We start from the raw sequence: 10322 nt of genomic DNA on the forward strand, positions 1-10322 counted from the left end.
TCTCTTTCATACGAAGCTATAAATTCAAGAGCCTGCAACACTGTGTCAGTGCCGGGGAGCCAATCAACCCTGAAGTGATGGAGCAGTGGAAAAAGCAAACTGGGCTGGATATCTATGAAGGTTACGGCCAGACAGAAACGGTACAGATACTTTAAAAACACAGAAGAAAACTCCAATCAGTCTGCTAAGAAAATGTTTGAAAAAATAATAGACAGTTATCCCATCTTTCAGAGGGGAAAATCATTTACAATAATACAAGATGATGGAAAAATCTAGTTATCTAGAACAGTAAGGCCTTTATCAGAGCCAATTTAAGTCAATGAAAGAACACCTACTTCAGTAGACTTTCGGGATTTAATACACAGCAGAAGCATAATCATTTTTATCATAGGTGAAGTTCTGCCTTTGTTAAATGTTTATATTCACAACTCACATTCACTTCTATTGGAACAGTAGACACAATTCTGATAGCAGAATTTTGTCCCTAGAAGTTTACTCAGTTTATGTATGATTACAATGAAGCATCCATTGTTGTTTCCAAGGGAGGTTGCTATATACTGTAAATTTATTTGCAATACTAGTTGAGTATCTTAAATATAAATTAAAAATGGAAAAGATGAGATGGCACAGTTTACTTTTAAAACCTTTTGGTGTAGGTGCTGATTTGCGGAACTTTCAAGGGAATGAGAATTAAGCCAGGTTCAATGGGAATGCCGTCTCCAGCGTATGACGTCAAGGTATTATACATCATATCTCTAAGCCACAGGGACCTTTTTCTCTACGCAAGAAGGTACTGAATTCTCCTCTGGGACCCTCAAGCAAGTTTAAGAAAAACAACAGGTTTTTATTTTTTAACCCTGCTGAATCATTCTCAGGTTAGGTCTCCAAAAAGACAGATTCCTCTAGCATTATACAATTTTCATTAGTTTGTAAAGTTTCTTGTTGGGTCCAAGGGAGAAACACGTCAGGCGTACTGACAGCAATTCCAGATCCCAGAACAGAGCTGTCAATGGGCCCCCAGGCACGCACAAGCCATGCCCATGCAGACATGGTCTGCCTGACATTTGGGTGGTGCTGCAGCTGTCCTGGGTGGTGCCCAGCTAGCTGCTGGCTGTGCTGGTGGGTGCACGCTTCCAGCATGGCCATTGCTTCCACATGCCCACCTGGCTTTCTTTGTTGCTGCCAGTACCATTTTGTGCGTGCCTGGGAGCCTTGTGACCTGCCTAAGTCAGTTGAAACAACCCAGGGCCCCCAGTATAGTTCCCTGTAAACTGCTCAGCTGCGTGCCCAAACAGCTGCTTATTTAGCATCACGAAGATGCTCAAAGAAACCACACAAGGCATGGAACTGCAGCAGCCAAGGGAGGACAGCCCTACCCTCAGCCCAGCCTAGCTCTCCTTCCAACCTGCCATAGCAGCTTCATCCCTGACCAGCCACTGCCACACCAGGCCCAACCCTGCCAGGGCAAATTCACAGAACTTTTTCACAAGCACTCATGTAAGACCACAGCCTAGTGAAACTTCACTACAAACTCAAAAACCAATGCAGGGCCTTCATGCCTATCAAGTCTGACCCTACTCCTTACTTACAGGGAGGCTGGGGTGTGACAAAATGCAAAGGTGACCTGCATTCCTGTTTAGTCCAGGGCAGTCTCGATGCCCCAACAAGATACCCAGCAAGATAAGCATTTCCACCTCTGATGAGACCCTACTAAACCTGGGCACCCACCCAGCAAGCTATCAAATGCCATTCATCTGTGCCTCCGCCCACCAACCCACACACTGCTGCCCTGCTCCTACCCTCTGTTTTGGAGCTTTTGGCCAGCTGCTCCCTGGAGCCTCCCGTTTGCTGTGCAAAACAGGGGATAGGAGCGGCACAGATTTCAGGGTGTCCCCTCCCCCTATCCCATCTCAGCAGATTGGGAAGGTAGGGGAAGGGAAGGGTTCAGGATGGAAGGGAGTTTGCTGTGTCTGAACAAGCAGGCTTCTTGAGCCTGTTGAGTGCCAATCTATTTAAAGGGACAGCATATCTTTCATATGCACACTCTGGCTAAGGCTACACTATGGTTTGTATTTCATAAGTTATTTTGAGATAGGGCTATAGTGTACCCCTAGCTTCTCTCTCTCTCTCTCTCTCTCACACAGTGTCTTTCACACTCACCTCTCAAAATGTACTTGTACTATTGTTACTTAACACTTCTTTCAGAAATAGAAATAATTGGAGATACACATCTCCTAGAACTGGAAGGGACCTTGAGAGGTCATCTAGTCCAGTCCCCTGCCCTCTTGGTGGGGCCAAGCACCATCCCTGACATCTATTTGCTCCAATCCCTAAATGGCCTCCTTAAGGATTGAACTCTCACAACCCTGGGTTTAGTATGCCAATGCTCAAACCACTGAGCTATCCCTCCCCCCAAAGTGTGTTGCTTTAGAGTTATTTTTACTATAACTATGCATTTCATAATTTTTATTTCTCTCTTACATTTAAATTTAATCCTTTGAGTAGTGAGTTCTAAAATGCCTAACCTGTCCTGGCTGGAGTCATTATCCCTATGGTAACCATTTAAAAATATATACTGTATCTAGTTTTTTTGTTTCTCTTGGGCTACGTCTACACGTGCAGCCAACATCGAAATAGTCTATTTCGATGAATAACGTCTACACGTCCTCCAGGGCCAGCAACGTCGATGTTCAACTTCGACGTTGCTCAGCCCAACATCGAAATAGGCGCAGCGAGGGAACGTCTACACATCAAAGTAGCACACATCGAAATAGGGATGCCAGGCACAGCTGCAGACAGGGTCACAGGGCGGACTCAACAGCAAGCCGCTCCCTTAAAGGGCCCCTCCCAGACACAGTTGCACTAAACACCACAAGATCCACAGAGCTGACAACTGGTTGCAGACCCTGTGCCTGCAGCATAGATCCCCAGCTGCCGCAGAAGCAGCCAGAAGCCCTGGGCTAAGGGCTGCTGCCCACGGTGACCATAGAGCCCCGCAGGGGCTGGAGAGAGAGCATCTCTCAACCCCCCAGCTGATGGCCGCCATGGAGGACCCAGCAATTTCGACGTTGCGGGACGCGGATCGTCTACACGGTCCCTATTCCTATCTCCTCATGAGGTTAGCGACTTCGACGTCTCGCCGCCTAACGTCGAAGTTAACTTCGAAATAGCGCCCGATGCGTGTAGACGCGACACGCTCTATTTCGAAGTTGGTGTCGCTACTTCGAAGTAGTGTGCACGTGTAGACGCAGCTTTGGTGATGCTCAGTTGCACATTACCTCAATAGTGCACATAGGAAAATTCATTCCTCACATATTAAAAATCAGAGGAAACACTTCCCGAGCCCTTTTAAGTTGCCTAGACTGCCCCCAAAAGCCTGGTTCCCCTCCACTTACAGAGCTGGGTAGCTGACCAGGGCAGCAGTTTCCTGGCTCCAACCAGTGGAGGAAGCTGGGAGCCAGGCTTCCCCTGGTTCCCAGCTCTGCTCCACTGGCTGGAGCCAGGAAACTGAACAAAGCTGCTGCCCTGGTCAGTTTCCTAGCTCTGCAAGAGGAGGGGAGCTAGGCTGGTCAGTGTCCTGGGTTCTGCAAGTGGCCAGGAAATGGGAACCAGGCTGCAAGCTTTGTGGCAGCCTAGTTCCCCATGTCCCCCATGACTTATGCAAGAATTTGAGTTACACCGGGGTTGCAAGAACGCAACCCCCATGTAACTTGGGGGTTTACTGTATTGGAAGAAACTATTGTCTCCTGGTCAGACCAGAACTGCTGGGTCAAATGACAACACTGACTTGCTAATGCAGGCAAAGCTTTGGGCTACTTTCTGCACTTCTATTTTTCTACCTGATCAATTGCTATATTCTTTTCTGCTCAGTTGGGTGTTACTAAGCTTAATTAATGTTTGCTTAGTGCTTAGGAATATTCAGGTGAGAGGAGCTGTGCAAAGTACAGTGGCTTAGTATAATTCTTCTGTTTGAGAGGGGAAGCTCCTCCTGTTGTTAGTCACTTCTGTTACTGACTTTTTAAATTCAGTATTTCAAAATAAACATGCAGATTTTGTTAGTTTAATGAAAATTATTATTTAAATTAAATGCCAAGGTAACAGCGCTTAACAACACTGTATATTTTGTTTGGGGTTTAGATTCTAGATGAACACAGCAATATTCTGCCTCCTGGCGAAGAAGGAGATATCGCCATCAAAGCAAAACCAATGCGACCGTTTTGTCTTTTCACTCAATATATAGTAAGGAACTTCACAAATTTAAATTGTACACCTGTTAAAAATGCCTTATTTCTGAACAAAACTTAGAACATTCAGTTACTCTTCAGCCACTGAAGCACAATCCTGATTATGAAATTAGACTTAATTTGTATTGGGTAACAGACAGAGATTCCATCCTCATTATGCGTGGTGCTGTGTGAACATATAACACAAAGATGATCTCTGCCTCCCATTTACCATCCATATGTCTGCAAAGTCCCTTCCTGATTGACTGTCCCATGACAGCTTACCAAGCTAAACACTGCAGCTGAGTGGCATGTGAGATTTGTTTTCAAACCAGATTTTCCCTGAAGTGAAAAGCTACAGGTTCCAGTGGCAGGTCCTGCAGAGGTGAAGGCTGGCACACTCTCTAGAAAAAATTAATATATATATGATGATATGATATTATACAGTGGAAAGTAAATTAATACTAGGCAGGAAGCACCATGCTTGTATTCCCTCTTTACTACTGTTACAGACTAAATTAAAGCCAAGGAGTATTTTCCGTTTATTAAAACTGACTGTGACCAGGCCATCCCCAGCAGTGTACTGAGGGAGGGTGAAGAAACATTAAGTGTTTAGCTAATCCTTCTTCAGATAATCCTGGGATCAGTTTAGTTAACTTAAGAGGGAGCTGCATATACCCCTTCATTAGCTAGGCTTGGTAAACCTAAGCACGTCTTTTTGACAACTGGGGGGTGGGCTAAGAGAGGGACAGAGACAAAAAGGAAAATAAGCACTTAGAAATATTTTCTCAAATATAATTAACAACATATAAAATAGACTCTCAGTCCACAATCTTCAAAGGCTCCTAGTATGGTGGGCCAAGCTGCATAATTTGTGTAGTTCATTATGGCTAAAACCACAATTCCAAAACCTCATCAAAGACATAACCCACAATTGTATAGTCACTCAGCATCTGTTGAGTTTTGTTATTTTATTTCCTGCATTACAGGCATTGAATTCAATTCACTTAGACTCTGCTGGTACTTAATACATATCTCTCTGATATGGACTGCTCAGTAAGGCTGAGTTTTTGCATGCTAAATTATGTTGTAATATAAATTAGATGCTGTAATTTAATGAGACCAGTTTCTTACATATATTAGAGCAGTGTTTCTTAAACTATGTTACACTGAACACTTGTGCTTCATGAACAACTCACAGGTGTGCTGTGAACATCTGACACTTTTTTGATATACACTGATGATATTTATTTTCTGTTATTAAAACGTTATGTTACTTCATGGCTGATATCTGATTAAGTTATTTCATTTTGTTCTTGCTTTTTTTTTTAAGAAAATGTTCATAGGTGTTCCACATAAAAATTATTATTTGGTGTTCTGTGGTCTCAAAAAGTTTAAGAAACACTGCATTAGAGTACGTCATCTCATATTTATAGGAAGGTTAAGGCTTGTCAAACATAATTTAATGTTTACTAGGATGCACCAGAGAGAACTGAATTAACATTACGAGGGAACTTCTATATCACTGGAGACAGAGGGATTGTGGATAAAGATGGATACTTCTGGTTTGTTGGAAGAGCTGATGATGTCATCAATTCTGCTGGGTAACAATTTGTGTGTGCATTCATTACAATGGTAGGACTCAAATAATGCCAAGGCACAGCTGAATGTATGTTTTATATGTACACTGACTCATAAAATGTATAAAAAAACCCTTTTCTTTATTTTAAAGATATCGTATTGGACCGTTTGAAGTAGAAAGTGCACTGATAGAGCACCCAGCAGTAATAGAATCAGCTGTTGTCAGCAGCCCAGACCCCATCAGAGGAGAGGTAAAGGACTTAAAATTTCTCATGTGCTTGAGTTTTATTATACAAATATGTATTGGGGGGGACCCAACCAGAACCATGAGGTAGCTGGGTACTACAAACAGTTGTTGAAATGCTCTATTCATATCAAAGCACAGAGGGTGGCTGAAGTGAGGCCACTGCTACCTTGCAAAGTGACGGCAATCTTCGCTACAGTGAAGATGGAGATGCGACCCCCTGACACCCCACATTCCAAATCTTCATTTGAGCAGCTATACTGCTTTGGGACTCAAAGTCTCGAGAGGTTGAAATTGCAAATTGAAAATAAGGATGGCTGCAATTTACTCCAACTCCTGAATTATTATTTTTACAGTTCTGCTGCGTCTGTCCTTCTGTCTGTCTGGGCAAGGTTCTACCAGGTCCCCATCCACACTGTGCGGGCCACAGCCCCTCCCCTGGCCAGTGCAGGGCTGGTCCCAGCCTTCCAATGGCCCCCCAGCACTGTGCCAGCCCCAGTCCCTTCCCCAGCCAGCACAGGGACTGGCCCAGCCCTCCAACAGAGCCCCCTCACACTGTGCCAGCCCCAGCCCCAGCCCCTTCCCCAGCCAGTGTAGAGCCCGGCGCAGCCCAGCACCATGGCAGCCCTACCTCTTCCCCCAGTCAGCATAATAAAATGGTAGTCACCTTGCTAGAGTTTTCCTATAGTCACCAAGGGAGTTTTGTTAAACATTAGCATTGTGTGTTATGTGTGTTTTGTTTAGTTAACATTTAATCTTTTTAAGGTAGTGAAAGCCTTTGTTGTTTTGGCATCTGACTATGTTTCCCATGACCCAGAAAAACTGATTAAAGAGCTACAGGACCATGTTAAAATGGCCACTGCCCCATACAAGTATCCTAGAAAGGTAAGTACTTGAAACGTAAGTATTTGAGATAATTACATTACAGTTAGTCAACAAGCAGCATATGAACTTCCATACACAAAAGCTTTATCATACCCCCTCATACAAATCATAAGCAGTCTTGAAAAGTTTATATTTCTATTGGTAAATGTTGAAAAAACACTGATTTCACACTACACGAGTCAAACAAAACAAAAAATTCTATTGACAATGATCTAAAATTAAAGGAAAAGAAACAAATAATGCGGGAGAAATTAAGATTTTGATTTAAGGATATTTACTTTGCATATTTTGACATGTGATGTTGGCAATTTGTTTTTAATATTTATGAAACTAACTTTTTGACCTCAACCTCTCCCTTCTTCAAGTAATTGTGGCTATGTCTGCACGGGCAGCCTGTTGACAGAACTGGGCTTTTGTCAACAAAATTCGCTGAGCATCTACACAGTGAAATTGCTCTGTTGTGAGTTTGACGACAAAGCTCATCTGTTTAGCAGGCAGCATTATACCTCTCCCCATCAAGTACAATGTCTCTGTCAGAGTGCCCAGGCAGACAGTTCTGTCCACAGAGAGGGCTTCTAGTTCCTGGGCAGCCCTGTTTGCAGAGGTTCCAGTCAGCTGTTTTGTTGAAAGAGGGCAGGGCACTCTGTCTGCTCTCTGCTGATGGAGCAGCTTGCTCTTTTGAGCTGCTTTTATGTGTAGACACAGTCTGCCGACAGAGGTACTGCTGAGGTTTCTATGTTGACAGGGACCTCTGTCAACAGAGGCTGCCTGTGTAGATATAGCTTGTCTGACTGTACCATAATTTCCCATAATTGTGGAAAATGTAAAAATCAAAACAAAAAGCTTAATACCAATACTTTTGTGCACAATGAAAGCTGGAATTGATACAATGAAATGCTGAAAACTAAGCATTGCTGTTTGCCAGTTATAGAAAGTACAAATAAAATTATTTTATGCTTAATCATAAGAATCTAACAGAGGACAGATGGGAAAATAATTATTTTAACATCTCACATTTCAATGTTTGTTTGTTTTTTTATCAAACATATGATATACCCTTTATAGGTGTTCATATAAAAGAGTGATGAGGATGGTATCAAAACACCAAAAAACTGATAGAAAGCCAGGGGAAAAGAGTGAGCAGTGGGTCACAGAACCCTGAAAAAATACACTTACTTCGGAGCTCTGTTTCCAGTGTTGCCTCAAAATGACAACACACCTATCTTAAATAGGTTCTCTTAAAATTATCTTTTTGCCTTCTACAGACTCACAGGATTTCAATTTTGCTCTGCTGTAATGGCCAATGGATATTTGAAATAGGAATCCTGACCCTATGCGCTCTGCTACATTTAATAGGTCAACAGCTCTCCATGGGGGGAAGGTCAGGCTCTTGGTTTGGAGCAGAGGAGCTACTTACCTGGTCTTTGCAGCAGGCAAGATGTTGGCACCCCAGCTCTGCTGGCCACTCTTGATACTGCAGCTGTCCTCACTGGCCACTTGGTATCTCCTCTCTGTGCCCCTTCCTTTCCATGTTCTGGAAAACAGCTCCATTCCCAACACTTCCCATTTTCCAGGCACAACCAAACCCAGACCTTAGTTTAAGCTAGGTTAAGAGGAAGCTGCATTCCAAATTTGGTGCTCTTAGGTCTTGTGGTTTAGGAGGAGTTCTTGAACAAATGGACTCTCAGAAACAGAGACAGACAACATGACCTCTAAAATATAGAGAGATTAGTTGTAATTTCTTCTCTTTCTCAATAGGTGGAGTTTGTTCAACAGTTGCCAAAGACAGTCAGTGGAAAGATCAAAAGAAACGAACTGCGCAAGAAGGAGTGGGGAAAAGCTTAGAATTATCTGGTGTTTATTTTCCATAATTTGTTCTTATAAAATATTTTATATTGCTTATGGTGCAATTTTTTTTCTTCTAATGAAGTTGGTGAGTTCTTGTTCATTTCAGTATCCAAGATGCTCTTCCAGTGTTTATATCCAACCGCCTGAAGCAGCCGAGTTTGAATGCACGTTTGCATTCAGCTCCTCCTGTGTTTTGAGCAATCAAAAGCAGTGCAAAACTTTCTTCTGTTGAAGAGTTTATACAAGTTGAAACTCTTGTGCAGCACTCTCTCATCTGGCAACATCACTTATTCAGCAGGACCACAGATGTTACTGGACCAGAGAGCACCTGCTGGCAGGGAGTATCTGTTGCACAGAGCCCTGCTGGTAGCCCCAGGGCAGGGGGCCTGGTCTGGACACCCGGCTAGAGTCAGGGAGCCTGGTCTGGACATCCGGCTAGAGTCAGGGAGCCCTGCTGTGGGGAGTCCAGCCCTGAAACAGGGAGCCAGCCCCACAAACAGCTCTGCAGCAGCAAGGAGCCCTGCCAGGAACAGGGGAGCTGGCTGGGGTGGGGAGACCCAGCGGCAGCCCCGCAGCTATGGCTGGCAGCTGGCTGGGGCATGGAGCCTGCTGGTAGCCCTGCAATCCCAGCTAGGCCAGGGGAGCCATGCATCCCTTGCACTGGGCAGTTCCCAGCAGCCCTGAAGCCATAGGGAGCTCTGCAGCAGGGAGCCAGCTGGGGCACAGCTCTGCAGCTGCAGGGACCCTAGCCAGGGCCTGGGGAACTCCACAGCCCCACAGCAGGGAGCCAGCCGGGCCTGGGAGCCTTGCAAGCCCATGTGGTGCCAAGAGAGCTGGCTGGGGTGGAGTGCCTCCCCACAGCCGCAGAGACCTCGGCCAGGGGAGCCCTGAACCCCCTGCAGCAAGGAGCCTGCTAAGGCTGGGAATCCCACCCCCAGGGAGCTGGGGCACAGAGCCTCACTGACAGCCCCACAGTTACAGGGACCCAGGCCAGGCCATGGGAGACTGGCAGCTCCATGGAGAACCCTGCAGGAATGGGCCTCCCACTCCAGGTATCCTGGGGACCTGACCTCCTCTCATCCAGCAAATCCCCTTGTTCAGGACCACTAAGGTCCAAAGGGTGCCAGATGAAGGAGGTACAATCTGTGTATTTATAAAATAATTTTAAATAAGATACATTCAACAAACATCTCTAGTCATAGCTTGCATACTCATTCACTGCTCTGAGATTTTTTTTTTGGTTCATTCTTGCAATTACATTTCCTTTTCTATCATACATTTTTAATGCACCCATCACTCTTGTAAATTGGTAATCTAGGATGTAAGCATAAATTTCCAAGTCAGTGACTATGCTTTTGCTTCTCAGCATTCACATTTATGTTCACAGTAAGCAGTGGTTGGCGCTGATATTTAAAATATTTTCCCTAAAATTTCTATTTAAGGTAAGAAAATCTTCCTAATATTGAATTACGGAAATCCTGGAATTTAAGTCTTCATTTGGTAAAATGGGTGGATTTATAAAGGTAATGTCTGTTACTAAA

General features: G+C 44.3%; 1 protein-coding gene across 5 annotated transcripts in view; it reads left to right on the forward strand.

Annotated features, from left to right (window-relative positions):
• ACSM3 (acyl-CoA synthetase medium chain family member 3) overlaps positions 1–10271 on the forward strand; it is a 33743-nt gene extending 23472 nt beyond the window's left edge. For 2 of the 5 annotated variants that reach the window (XM_075010203.1, XM_075010202.1), the window contains 7 exons: positions 17–140; positions 657–737; positions 4138–4239; positions 5700–5827; positions 5956–6055; positions 6814–6933; positions 8692–10271. In XM_075010203.1, coding sequence (XP_074866304.1) covers positions 17–140; positions 657–737; positions 4138–4239; positions 5700–5827; positions 5956–6055; positions 6814–6933; positions 8692–8778 — 742 coding nt within the window. In that variant the 3' untranslated portion in view covers positions 8779–10271. Of the gene's footprint in view, positions 1–16; positions 141–656; positions 738–4137; positions 4240–5699; positions 5859–5955; positions 6056–6813; positions 6934–8691 lie in introns of those variants that run through there. The other 3 variants (XR_012647688.1, XM_075010204.1, XR_012647689.1) reach the window with 3 other exon arrangements.
• The last annotated feature ends 51 nt before the right edge of the window (positions 10272–10322 follow it).

This window comes from Carettochelys insculpta, chromosome 16, assembly GCF_033958435.1.
Source record: "Carettochelys insculpta isolate YL-2023 chromosome 16, ASM3395843v1, whole genome shotgun sequence".
NCBI classification, from domain to species: Eukaryota; Metazoa; Chordata; order Testudines; family Carettochelyidae; genus Carettochelys; species Carettochelys insculpta.